This window comes from Ursus americanus, chromosome 3 (assembly GCF_024610735.1).
Source record: "Ursus americanus isolate L20-20 chromosome 3, mUrsAme1.1.p, whole genome shotgun sequence".
NCBI lineage: Eukaryota > Metazoa > Chordata > Mammalia > Carnivora > Ursidae > Ursus > Ursus americanus.
Genome location: NC_142129.1, coordinates 70329918 through 70344072, shown reverse-complemented (window position 1 = coordinate 70344072; position 14155 = coordinate 70329918). Strand labels below are relative to the sequence as shown.

The 14155-nt window shown below is 44.1% G+C and overlaps 2 protein-coding genes across 2 annotated transcripts in view; both read left to right on the top strand.

Moving 5' to 3' along the window:
* The window catches only part of CDK14 (cyclin dependent kinase 14), a 924301-nt gene that overhangs the window by 712434 nt on the left and 197712 nt on the right, over window positions 1-14155 (top strand). The gene's annotated exons all lie outside the window — the stretch shown is intronic.
* On the top strand, window positions 6855-12961 carry FZD1 (frizzled class receptor 1). The gene has a single exon (XM_045793295.2). It carries the CDS (start codon window positions 8059-8061, stop codon window positions 10006-10008), a length of 1950 nt encoding a protein of 649 aa, XP_045649251.2. The 5' UTR covers window positions 6855-8058; the 3' UTR covers window positions 10009-12961.

Below are 14155 nucleotides of genomic sequence, written 5' to 3'. Positions count from 1 at the left end.
AGATTTCTTCATATGGCAGGTTTGAAAAATTGCTACAAATCTTTTGACACTGGTCCCTTGAAGTGGTATCCATGTCCCTTCCATTTGAATCTGGTCAGGCTTGTGACAGCTTTGACCATTAGAACATGTCAGAAATGATACCGTGTGGCTTCCAAAGCTAAGTTGTGAAAGAACATGCAGCTTCTGCCGCATTTGCTGGAACACTGAGCTGCCAGGTACCAAGTCTGACTACCCTAAGGCTTCCATGCTGGAGAGGTGACTTGTATCACTCTGGCTGATGGTCACTTCAGAGCCCAGCCATCCCTGCCTTGGGGCCAGGCATTTTGGAAGTGGATTCTCCAGCCCCAACTGTTCTAGCCCGCAACTGCCTGAGTCACCCCCTAGCACTGGAGTCCTCCCAGCTGAGTCTTCCCATTTCATGGTGTATAGATAAGTCATTTCCACTGTCCCTGTCCAAATTCCTGGGTCCATGAATCATGAGCAAAATAGAAAGGCTATCATTTTATGCCACTACATTTGGGGTGGTTTGTTACATAGCAATAGTTATATGACACATTTAGAAAATGATGGATTTAGGGGTAGTCATGGGGTGAAGGGAAAATTAACTATATCACAATCATTAGATCTAATCTTGATCTGTGTGCATACTTTCCAAATATCTATCAATTTTTAATGATGGCAAAGTTTACTGTCTTCTTTCTAAGCTACAATGTCTGTGTTAATCTGAAGGGCTGGCAGCAAACAGAATGCCATATAAACTCCACAGACTGCAAGGCCCCAAGGGGAAGTACACTAGCCCAGTAGCAGAGACTTCTCTTACTTCTGTTCTTGAGAGAGCTGAGGGGAAATGAAAGCTGAAAAGAAAAGCCCTTGGTTTAAACAGACCCTGATTGCATTCCAACCTATCAGATCAATAATGCAGAGATTCCTCAAATCAATATGCTGAGGCAGTTTTATCAAATGCACTTGCCTATTGATTAATATTCTGACTTTTAAATGTAAATATGCATACCTCTCAGTTGTGATCAGAATTACAGAATATTAAAGCCAGCAAGATACAATACCCCATTTAGATTATCACCCTAATTTTATAAATGAGGAAACCGAGGCTCAGGAAAGCAAGAAAACTCACTAAGATAAAAGAAGTGCTTTTTGCCCATCACTGAAGAATATACTCCAATGTCTACGCCTTTCTTCTGATGCAGAAAAAATGTAAGAATGGCAAGCACATCCCCTAGGGGTGTACCCCGTTAAATCAGATCACAGGAAAGCTGTATTTTTAGTCTTTTTTTTTTTTTTTTTTGGTCTTACAGAAACACCTTCCCACACCTAAGACACACCATTATATCTTGGTTTTTATTATGGGCGCATATTAGACATGGCCATCTGACATTGCCCTATGGTGTTTGATATCCCTTATACTAAAACATCCAAATAACTGTCTTAGAGCTAGGTTCTTGGGCAGAATTCTGTATTCCCTAATGAACTTTCTTTAATTAGGTTACAAAAGCTAGGGAATTTATTTTGCTTTCCTAGGCATGCTGCTGTGGTAATGCAGGTGGCAACTGCATTTGAATTCTGGTTTCCCCACTGACAGACTGTGCGCAAGGCAATGTCTTCTTTTTTTTTTTTTTTTTTAAGATTTTATTTATTTGAGAAAGAGAGAGAGCAAGAGGGGGGAGGGGCAGAGGGAGAGGGAGAAGCAGACTCCCTGCTGAGCTCAGGGCTCCTCAGGGCTCCATGATGCAGGGCTCCATGCGGGGGCTCAATGCCAGGACCCTGAGATCATCATCTGAGCTGAAGTCTGGACACTCAACCAGCTGAGCCACTGAGGCATCCCTGAGCAAGACAGTGTCTTAAGCTTCCATTTCCTCTTCTTAACTGAAGCTCATCATCTTGCTATCTGCATCAGCACTGTTGTGAAGATTAAGTCAGGTGCTATGATATAATGACCACTTTCATGGGGGGAAAAAGCCTTTTTTTCTCTTTTACTTTTTTTCAAGTATTAGGATCTTTTTAGCCTTAGATGTCTAATAAAATACAAATAGCCTGATGCTTTTCTTTACCCCCCTGGCCAAAGAAATGTTGTCAGATCTGAAGTGAAATGCCTGGTTACATGTTCCATTTGTTCTTAATCATAGTCCCAAAGATGTTATTTTAAGAATCTGTACTAATACTTTAGAAACCATGGATTGACTTTCATTTTACCTTTGGCCAGAAGATTTCAGGTTAAGGCAAGAAACAAACAAACAAAAAACAATTTGATTACACTATGGCTTTAAAAGATGTACAACATTATTTCCCCCATGCCAAAAACATGTCAAGTTGTCCAGAAATGAGAGCAGAAAGGCTTGCTTACGGAGGCAGAAGTTTTACTTGTTCTCTTAAAAACTTCTTTCGGCACCAAAATGATTCCAAACTCTGCTCCCCACATCTTAGCCAATCAGAGAGGCCTCTTTCAGCTCATGAAACATAAGGTTTTAATTTACAAGGGATCATCTATATTTCTTGCCCAGGGCCTCACAGAAGGACTACATTTTAAATCCAATACAAATGCCTATATGCTTTGCAAAAGTTTTCCCAGAGTATACACTATTTCCAATTGCCTAACGACAACAGACTAATTAAAGCAGAGTCAGGAGATCGCTCTTTGCATCTGGTCTTTGGAGAAACTTAGACTTACAAGTAATATATTTAGCAAAGTCTTCTTTTATAGTTTAATCTTTGACTTACAGGACAAATCTGGGTAATTATTATCCTACCCCTTTGATGATAATTCAGTGATGGTGATCTCTCTTTCCGTCTATACTTCTATTTTTGAAAAATGAGTTTTGTGAGATTTATGTACAAATAATCCATGATTCATATTTAGACCTACTGAATATACCCATCTATATTAAATTTTTTAGTCTTACCATGTTTAAAATGTGTATTCTAACAAATTATGGCTGACTCTCAAAAGATAAGTCAGCTTAGGATCTTACTATGAATCAGCTATAAGTGCCCTATAAGATAAAAGTCAAGATAATCAAACTGATTGTCTCTTTTGATAAGTTGTTTTAGGAAAAGCAATATATGTATTTTTTAAAGATGGACCTTTCAAAGAGAGTTTATAAATTGAGGTTCTGTGTATAAATGAATCCAAAAATTATCCCACCATGTCAAGAACAGATTTGTGTAAGAATGAAGGGAAAAAAAAGAACAAAGAAAAGCCACTTAGTTTTAGAATTGTTGCAAAAGAATACAGATGTTTGGGAAGATAAGTATTAGCTTATGCAGAAATTCCTGGGTTGGAAATTCAAGAAGGAATAAGGTAGAGATCTAGTGTGAAAGTTTAGGCAGCATCTCTAACCTCCAGTGTCTCTGCAAAGGCAGTATGATAGACTCCTAGGTGATGCCTCCCAGGTAGGAGGGAAGAGCATAGTCTGAGTTTTCTCTGTCACTATCATCTCCCTAACCAATCAATGTCCCTTCACTAGGAATTCAAAGAAAAGAGTGAACTCCCGACAGACAAAAGTGATACAGAAGTGGAAAGTCCAATCTTATAGTTTCAAACTATATTAGGTCTAACCCAGCATTTCTCAAACTGCATTCCACAGCGGACGAATGTTAAACAAAATGTTTACATTTTGAGTCCCAGCGGTGTTACCCCTATTATCCTGGTGTAGAAAACTATGTTAAATACTGAGGAATCACCATGATCTGCACGTCTCAGAAACCTCATTGTCTTTTGTAATTTTTAGGAGTAGACGTGTTCACATTCTGTTACTCAACGGAAGTCCATAGACTTTGGTCAGACACAGGCCTACTCTGGTACTTACTGGCTATAGAACCTTAGATATGTTGCTTAACTACTTTAAGCATTAGACTCTTCATCTATTAAAAGAAGATAATCATTAGTACCTTACCTCATAGAGTGATAAAATTTAAGTGACAAAAGGTAGTGTCGCTAGTGTTCCTTAAGAAAAACAATGCCAGATACATATGATCGGTGCTCTAAAATATAGTCTTAGCCGGTGTTATAATCTCTGTTATTCAACAAAGATACTTCAAGCCGGCCACCCACAAGCCAGCAACAAAACAACTCACCTAAAAGTTCAAGTTCCGCCAGGTTGCGTGTGGAGTATTCACCTAACTGCTTCTATGTCCATATGCACTCAACTGTATGTAATTGGAACAGGATCTCAGCCCTGGTAATTATCCACGTTCAGCCGGACATTAGCAGTCTGGAGAAACTTCAGAAGATTTCGTAAAGGCCTGATAAAACAAGATCTTTGATATAAGAAAACTTGACAGAGTCTGAAGCTTAAAGACCAATATCAAGGAGCAAACTGGGTTATGTTTACAGTTCTTGCCTAATTGAAATATTTTTATTACAAAGTTCATAATAGTTCATACTTATTTAGTCATTTTTTTATCTGTGGATCTCAAACTTTTCCACATCCTGAGAAAATAATATATTTTAGATTGAAGTAAAAATATGCTGCTCATATTTCTCTTCCAGCATTTTGTTATCCACAGCCTGTATCACCTCCCCAGAAGACTTTCCATAATATTAATTGTCATTAGTTCCAACTCTGAACTGTTCTTGATTTTAATGGCTTCCTCTATTCCACATAGGTTGAATAAATGAAGTATTGGATTGGTGTAAAATAAATAGGAAATCTAGGTTGTTTTTTATTTTTATTTTTTAACTTTGGAAGACAACTCTCAGGAAAAGATTTCTTTTTTAGTTTTACAAGGTCTTTTTTCATACAATCAATTGAGAGAGAACTACAAAAACTGACTTTAAAAAATTAAAAGAATGATAACTACTCAAAAGAACATAGAAAGGGCTAAAATCAGCATCTGATGAAATTCAAACCAAACCAAACCAGGCCATTTATCTGAAGTTCGTCCCTTTACATTTCTGGGTCTAGTATTTTTTTCTGGGTCTAGTATTTTTCATTGTGAACAGGAGGTAATCATCTAGTTCCTAGGTGATGTCTTTAGGTCCTTCTAGTTCCATGATCTGGCAGGAAAGCCTTTTTTCCTCTCCCCCAACCCTTTCTCTTTTAGCTCTGATAGCATTTCTGAGCCTCCTCCCTAGTAAACTTCACGGTCTAGTGTAAGGTAAAATAAGCTCAAGAATTTCAATAGAACTTTTGAAGCAGGAGAGTGTCACCTACTCTGAGGAACAGAACTGAACACTCTGCCTTATTCCCTGTACCCCATACAATGGGGGAGAACACGGTTTGGAGCAGTGGTGTTGGGGGATGCTTAATGCATGTGATGCTTCTTGGTAACTACTAACACATTAGAATAAATTTACTTTTCACCCAGCCAGTCACCAAGAATGACCTTGAGAGAATGGAACACAAGATAGGTAGGTCTTTACAAGAGAGGGATGGTAGAAGGAATATGTCTTGGTAAAGTTTCTAAGCATGGGATACTATCAGCAGAAGAATGAGTATCAGGGCAGAAGGCTAGAGAAAAAGTGTCCCTGGGAGACTGGTAGGCCAGGATGCCGGAAGGTAAAATGAACAGTTTATGGACTATTAGTGCTCAGAGCACCTCATAGAGCACCTCTTTTTCAATATCAAAAATTTTTATGAATTATCGTCAATATACATACATACACTCACATGTGATACCAGTTGTGCATTTAGTACCTGTTGCATTTTCTTAAAAAAAAAAAAACTAGGAACCCAGAAATACTTTAAAACAAATATATATTTTATGAATATATACCACCATGACCAAGGCACCAAGACACCAGCATGCTTGGTGATGAAATTCACAGTGCCCTGTTTGTATGTGGTACAAGTATCACCCATCTCAAGTAGTGACCTTTATGTCTAATGTTCAAGCTTCCCAGTGATGGCATGTCCCAGGTTCCATCTTTCAGTCATTCTGAAGCCACCCCCAACCCCCCACCCCACCCAGTGTGTGTGGGAGAAAGTGACCCTTAATAGCTCCCTATTGTCTGTATATTGTTCAGCCCAAACTTTTTAGTATGGACTAAAAATTTCTCCTGCCTTCCTTATGATATCTCAGCCACACTGACTCCTCACTCCCACTTCCTTCAGCAATTTAAGTCCTTCAGAGCTTCTGTCTTTTGCACCTTCCACCCATCTCTCTGTCAGAACACTTCTTACCCTTATCCACTGGCTGGCTGTGTCTGCCATGCTCATTCAGCTTTGAGATGGATGACAGTATAACTGATCTACCTTTCTATGCCCCACCGCACTTTGCCCTCCTGTAAGGCAGGGCCATGTCTTATACATCTTTGTATTCTGCTACTTAATATTGATCGCTTATAGCATAAGATGTGCTTCCTAAATGTGTATTAAACAAATGAGTGGATAAACAAAAGGTAGAAAATAACTGTAGAAAAGTATCCCGAGAGTCTCATCATAGGCCAACAAATACTAGGTAGAATTAATAATAGAATGACACTTTCTTGATAAAAATGAGTCACCTCGTTAAAGCATCATTAAAAAAAAAAAAAAACCGTGCGCAGAAAGCAACAACAATGTAAGCAGGCTGAGATGGGTTGTGTTCTTTGGAATTAGGAAGGGAATGTGCAGTTAGCTCTTTTGCTTTCAGACTTCGCTGTATTGTTAAACCGGCATCCCCAGGTCCGCAGACCGGTGGAAGACGAACATAGCCCAGCCTGTGGCTCCTAACTGGCCCAGGTCTGACACTCCCAGGAGTGGCCCCTGCGCCATGGGTTTTGGAAGGCTCCTAATAGCTCCCCAACAGCCCAGGCTGTTCGCCAGCGAAGCTTCTGCTCCGGTCCGAGGCACTTCTGCGATCCCGGGCAGCGAGGACGCTCCCGAAGAGAGGTCGTCGAGTTCTCAAGATTTTCTCTCTAAATATTTAGTAGATACTCTCCCTTTGCTTCTGTTTCTGACTTGATTAAAGAGGAGAAAAAGGACTACAAGAAGGATAATAATAGTAGCGGACGGCGCATCTGGTTTTACTTTTTCAATTCCGTCAAAGTTTGTGTTTTGTTCTTCATTTGACAGCGATCCCGTGAACTTCTCCTTGGGGAAATGGCGCGTCCAAAGCCCGCCAAGCCCAGGCTGAGAGCTCTAGGACTTATTAGGGTAATATTTTAAACAAAACCTCGACAGACATAAACTCAAAGGAAGCCGTGCGCTCCTTAAGTCAAAGGCATCTGTTCTGATCGCTGCGCTCGGTTTGCTGTTTGTAACCAGCGTTAAGAGCAGGATTTTTAAACATGAAAATGGATAAAAGAAAAGCTAAGTCCCGGGGTCCGCCGACTCCTATTCATTATCTCCAACAGCATATGGGACCATTCTCCTACTAGTCCTCGCCCTTTCTTCCGCAAAAGGAAAAGCAACCAAGCCTGTCCCGCTTCATAGCAAACCCAGTCTTTGTGCCTGAGCCGTGCCTCTGCCACCACTACTACTTCCTCCTCCTCCCGCCCCCGCCTCCTCCCGCCTGCCGCCGACTTTCGCTCAGGGAGGCAGGCAGCGGGCGCCCTTTGCGCCGGGAAGCCAGTGCCGCGATTGGGCGACGGTCCCTGAGCCTCCAGTTCCGCGTCGGTTTCAAGGCTCCTCCCTCCTGGTGAAAGACAGACTGCGGGGCGCCTGGAAACCGGTCCGAGGGCGCGCGCGAGAGAGGAGAGCGAGCGAGTTGAGGGATTGACACAAATGGTCAGGCGGCGGCGGCGGAGAGGGAGGCGGAGGCGCAGGGGGGAGTCGAGGCCGCTGGGTTGCGGAGAGTTGCGCGCTCTACGCGGCAGCGGCCACTAGCGCTGCGCCGCCAGCCGGGAGCCAGCGAGCCAAGGGCCAGGAAGGCGGGACGCGACCCCGGCGCGCCGGAGCCACCCGGGCTCTCCCCGCCGCCCACGCTTCATGAATCGCAAGTTTCCGCGGCGGCGGCGGCTGCGGGACGCGGAGCAGGAGCTGGGTGAGCGGGCTGAGCGCGGCTCGGGCTCGACGGAGGGCACCGGCGCGGAGGAAATCTCCCCGGTCGCAGGGGGAGCCGCCGCCGGCTGCGCCACTGCCAGCCTCAGCCGGGCGGCGCCAAGAAAGGAGCCGAGAAAGTATGGCTGAAGAGGAGGCGCCTAAGAAGTCCTGGGCCGCCGGCGGCCGCGCGAGCTGGGAACTTTATGCCGGGGCGCTCCCGGCTGGACGGGTGGCGGAGGGGAGCGGGGACGCGGGCAGCCGTCGCCGCCCCCCAGCTGACTCTGGACGCTTGGCGCGCCGGCTCCTGCTACTGCTTTGGCTGCTGGAGGCTCCGCTGCTGCTGGGGGTCCGAGGACAGGCGGTGGGCCAGGGGCCGGGCCAGGGGCCCGGGCCGGGGCAGCAGCCCCCGCCGCCGCCGCCTCAGCAGCAGCAGAGCGGACAACAGTACAACGGCGAGAGGGGCATCTCTATCCCGGACCACGGCTACTGCCAGCCCATCTCCATCCCGCTGTGCACGGACATTGCGTACAACCAGACCATCATGCCCAACCTTTTGGGCCACACGAACCAAGAGGATGCGGGCCTCGAGGTGCACCAGTTCTACCCCTTGGTGAAGGTGCAGTGCTCCGCGGAACTCAAATTCTTCCTGTGCTCCATGTACGCGCCCGTGTGCACCGTGCTGGAGCAGGCTCTGCCGCCCTGCCGCTCCCTGTGTGAGCGCGCGCGCCAGGGCTGCGAGGCGCTCATGAACAAGTTCGGCTTCCAGTGGCCCGACACGCTCAAGTGCGAGAAGTTCCCGGTGCACGGCGCCGGCGAGCTGTGCGTGGGCCAGAACACGTCGGACAAGGGCACCCCGACGCCCTCGTTGCTGCCGGAGTTCTGGACCAGCAACCCTCAGCACGGTGGCGGGGGGCACCGTGGCGGCGGCTTTCCGGGGGGCGCCGGCTCGTCGGAGCGAGGCAAGTTCTCGTGCCCGCGCGCCCTCAAGGTGCCCTCCTACCTTAACTACCACTTCCTGGGGGAGAAAGACTGCGGTGCGCCCTGTGAGCCGACCAAGGTGTACGGGCTCATGTACTTTGGGCCGGAAGAGCTGCGCTTCTCGCGCACCTGGATCGGCATCTGGTCAGTGCTCTGCTGCGCCTCCACGCTCTTCACGGTGCTCACGTACCTGGTGGACATGCGGCGCTTCAGCTACCCGGAGCGGCCCATCATCTTCCTGTCTGGCTGCTACACGGCAGTGGCGGTGGCCTACATCGCCGGCTTCCTGCTGGAGGACCGAGTGGTGTGTAACGACAAGTTCTCCGAGGATGGGGCGCGCACAGTGGCGCAGGGCACGAAGAAGGAGGGCTGCACCATCCTCTTCATGATGCTCTACTTCTTTAGCATGGCCAGCTCCATCTGGTGGGTGATTCTGTCTCTCACCTGGTTCCTGGCAGCGGGCATGAAGTGGGGTCACGAAGCCATCGAGGCTAACTCGCAATATTTTCACCTGGCCGCCTGGGCCGTGCCGGCCATCAAGACCATCACCATCCTGGCGCTGGGCCAGGTAGATGGCGACGTGCTGAGCGGGGTATGCTTCGTGGGGCTCAACAACGTGGACGCGCTGCGCGGCTTCGTGCTGGCGCCACTCTTCGTGTACCTGTTCATCGGCACGTCTTTCCTGCTGGCTGGCTTTGTGTCCCTCTTCCGCATTCGCACCATCATGAAGCACGACGGCACCAAGACGGAGAAGCTGGAGAAGCTCATGGTGCGCATCGGCGTTTTCAGCGTGCTTTACACGGTGCCAGCCACTATCGTCATCGCCTGCTACTTCTATGAGCAGGCCTTCCGGGACCAGTGGGAGCGCAGCTGGGTGGCCCAGAGCTGCAAGAGCTATGCCATCCCCTGCCCCCACCTCCAGGCGGGTGGAGGCGCCCCGCCGCACCCGCCCATGAGCCCAGACTTCACAGTCTTCATGATCAAGTACCTTATGACGCTGATCGTGGGCATCACGTCAGGTTTCTGGATCTGGTCCGGCAAGACCCTCAACTCCTGGAGGAAGTTCTATACCAGGCTCACCAACACCAAACAGGGAGAGACCACCGTCTGAGACCCCCGTCTCAGCCCATTCCCAGCCGTCGGCTTCGTCGTCCCAGCCACCCCTGTAAAGCTGGCCCCGTGGAAACCTTGCCACACCTGGGAACTTGAGGCTTCCTCACTAGCCATTCACTTTTCACAGTCTCCTTTTAACAACACAAGTCCTGCAAAAGCTTCTGTCTCTGGGGGCAAACGGACTGGAGGGCCCAACCACAGCAGGGGGGATAGACCTCTCTTCTCTCTCTCTCTCTCTCTCTCTCTCTCTCTCTCTCTCTCTCTCTCGTTCTAACACTCTGGTACCAGGACTGTACGCTTTTATGATTGTAAATAGCCTGTGTAAGATTTTTGTAAGTATATTTGTATTTAAATGACGACCGACCGATCACGCGTTTTTCTTTTTTCTTTCTCTTCCCCCCCCCTTTTTTTTTGTTTTGTTTAAATTTTAATTATTTGGGGCCATTTAACCATTTGCGTCTTTTCTTTCTTTCCCTTTTCAAAGTACTGCAGAGGTAAAACCGGAGCTCGCGGTGCTCTCGCTTGTTGGGGCGCGCCCCTCCCTGCGGCTGTCGGCTGTCGGATGCGTCTGGGGCTGAGCGGCCCAGGTCACTTCCCGCCTCCTCTTTCTACTCCCCTCTTTCCCTTCGTTGCTTGGGGTCAGGGCTCTTTAGATACAGAACTCCACGGAGCTTCCAAATCCGGGGGTAGGCCTCTGCCCATATCAGGTGTGCCCTTGTGGAGGGAGGGGGGCAGATTGTGAAGGCCTTGTCCCTTTGACTATTTGAAACTGAATTTTTCACTCTCGAGAATCTTCTCCCGAGTTTCGAGGAGGCCCACGGATATGGGCTGTGGCAGTCCCAGCCTCCCTCCACACTGGTCTCCCAAAGCCCAGGCACTCCCTCCTTCCACCTAAGTTGGTTAGAGGGTGAGTGGGATAACCCATGCCAAACTTTTTCAAGTCTAATTTTTGGTGGATGAGCTCATTTCATTCTCTAGTGTCTAAAACCTGGTATGGGTTTGGCCGGCGTCATGGAAAGATGTGGTTGCTGAGATTTGGGAAGAGGCAGGAAGCTTTGTGTGGGTTGGGAGAGACTGAAGAAGGGGGTTATAAAATGTTAATTCTAATTGCATACCGATGCCTGGCAAACTGCCTCTAGGACTGAGACAGCCCACATTTAGATTTTACCTTTCTGTAAAATGGAAACATTAGGTCACCTGGAAAGCTTTGTTAAGGAGTTCGTCTCTGCTTTCCTTAACAGGAGAGCAGGATATAAGCTGAATAGGAAAACTTGAAGGAGATTTCAGTGTAATAGACTTCCTCAAAATGAAGCGATCCTTTCTTATTTTTAATCAAATAATAATTAGACATATATCAGAAACTTTAAAATGTAAAAGCTGTACACTTGCAACATATGATGATGATGATTCAGCAATGCATTCTGAGGGAGGAACAATCCACATCACTAAAAATAACCTTGTAAGATTCCAGGAGGTAAAGGAGTGGAATAATTGATGGGGTTAGCTCCTGAAATAAACAAAACATGGGCATGCATGGTAAAGGGAAAGTGTGTGCAGTTCTCCTGCATTGAATCCTGTGTGCTCCTTTTTGGATTTACAGAAATGTGTCAAATGTAAATCTTTCAAAGCCATTTAAAAAATATTCACTTTAGTTCTCTGTAAAAAAGAGGAGGAAAGCAATCCTCCTGATTGTGTTGTTTTAAATTTTAAGAGTTTATCAAAATGCCAGTACTTAGGACCTAAATTTGTCTATGTCTGTCATACCCTAAAATGACAGTGGTCTTTGGATTTGGTATGCATTTATTCTGTTCACTATCACAAAATCATCTATATTTATAGAGGAATAGAAGTTTATATATATAAAATACCATATTTTTAATTTCACAAATAAAAAATCAAAGTTTTGTACAAAATTATATGGTTTTTGTGCCTGAAAATAATAGAGCTGGAACTGTCTGAACTATCTTTGCATTTTATAGTGTCTCATAGTCAGTCCCAAAGTATATAAATTCAGGAATTCAATGAAAAGTCTATCCTTAAACATTCAGACCAGCCCTTAAATAAGTGTCCTACGTGCAATGTTGTGACTGGCATTGCCAAGTTCCTAAACAACATCTGCTTTCATGACAGTAACAATATAAAATAGAAGTTTCCAAATTATTTCTTTACTCAAAGAGGATAATTAAAAAGAGAACTCTAATTTTAATATTAAAGCTTTTTTTTTTTTCCTTTCAAGGGGTAAATTTACATGACTTTATAATATTGAGGTTTATTTAAATCATCAGGCACCACCTTGGTCACAACTTTTTTGAGGTATTGTCTTTTTCATAATCTTGGATATTCCAAAACCATAAATAGGTAATTAATAAATGGTTGACTGTGTGTTTATTAGCATTTTAAACAGTAGTTGGGTGTTTAAGGTGGTTTTTGTAGTTTGCTTCGGAAGACCCCATTTTTATATTGTTCAAGGAACCTTTTCCAGAGAAATTATCTAGTTGGTCTACTCTTGGTCAGAATTTATATCTATGTGTGTGTGTGTGTGTGTGAATATATGTAGTGTGTATATATAGATATATACATATGTATGTGTATCTATATCATATCTATATATACATATATACATAAGTATACACACACAATTTTTATAAAATAGAGGTACAAAGTTTACTTATATATTTTACAATATGGAAATAAGGTTATGAGAAATGGAAAATGCCAGATGGAAGACCTCAAATACCTTTGAAAAACAAGTCTCTTATTCCTTTACAAACTAAAAATATTTATATTAAATTTTCCCGTGAAAGTATTTTGTGATAAAATGGCAAGGAACTAAAATGAAGACCATTGATACAATTGAGTTACTTTCGTGGTTATAACACAATTAATTGTCTTTAAGTAATTTTTGTTATTTAAGGCAAATGAAAAAATTAAATCTAATTGAAGATACAGCATTCAATTTTAAGTAGCAAGATGCAATTTTATGGTATTTTTTCTTTGTTTCATTAATCTATTATAGTAGATATCTGAAAAGGTTTTATTGTGTAGACGTTTTAAAAAAACAATTCTTAGACCAAATTAAAACATGTCTCCTTTTTAGGTATTTCAATCAGATAATTTCTGGGAAAAAAAAATTTACGATTATTAATGTCAATCCAAGAAATAAATATAGGGCACTCTTATTGTGGGCATTCTTATTATGATGTAACTATACATTTAATGCAGAAAGGTTTTATAATGCTGGATTTAAATAGCCTTAAGGGACATTTTTAAGTCACCATCAGGCTTTGTTTTTAGGAAACAACTTATTTAAAATTGTGTACAATATAGAAAGCCAATGTATTCTTTTGTTCCTTTTGGTACTAGTGGCAAACAAGACTTTCCTGGAAAACCATGCAGGTACCTGGAATATGGTCCCATTAGCATGCTGTTTCTATGACAAACCCTATTTTCAGATGGTTTGGTGTTTGCCTATTTTTTTATTTAACCAGCTATCAGTTGGAGTCAATTTCCCCCCTCACGGTGTGCTTGATTCAGCTTTTATAGTAAATGTATACAGAGAATGAAAGCCTTCTGATGCTCTTTAAGAAAAAAAAAAAAGCCATTTTTCATTTAAACTTTGTAGGAGCAGAAACTCATATTTTTAATCTCAGAGCTAGCCTGTGTCAAACATACGCAAAACAGCTGGACCAGATTTTTCAGTTTGTCTGGGGTAGTCACTTGTCAGCCTGGGTTTACAGTTCTGGTCCTTTCGTCTCGACCAAGCAATGAAGGCTCTTGCTGTAGTTACATCATTCCTAAAGTCCAGCATTTAACTACGAAAGGAGACCACAGTGAAGAGTTGCTGGCCAATTAAGAAAAAAATTGCCTAAACCACAAACCATTTTAGGACTCGGGTGGCTTCAGATCACTTTCACTGATACCATGTTTTAATCTTCAAAAATTTTTTGTTTTTTTAAAAGATGCCATATTTTCAGGGTGTGTGTGTTTGTGTTCAACTCCAGCTGCTCTTACCTTCATTGTTTTTTAATCTGTCAGTTGGCTATAAGCCACATTTTATGTAATGCACATGCAATTAATTGAAACCAGTGGTATTATATTGGGTATCTCTGATACATTTCTGATTATAGCACTGTGTAACTGGGGCG

What these genes read in the sequence shown, in the direction of transcription:
- FZD1 (XM_045793295.2), top strand. Translation starts at nt 8,059, where the DNA reads ATGGCTGAAGAGGAGGCGCCTAAGAAGTCCTGGGCCGCCGGCGGCCGC.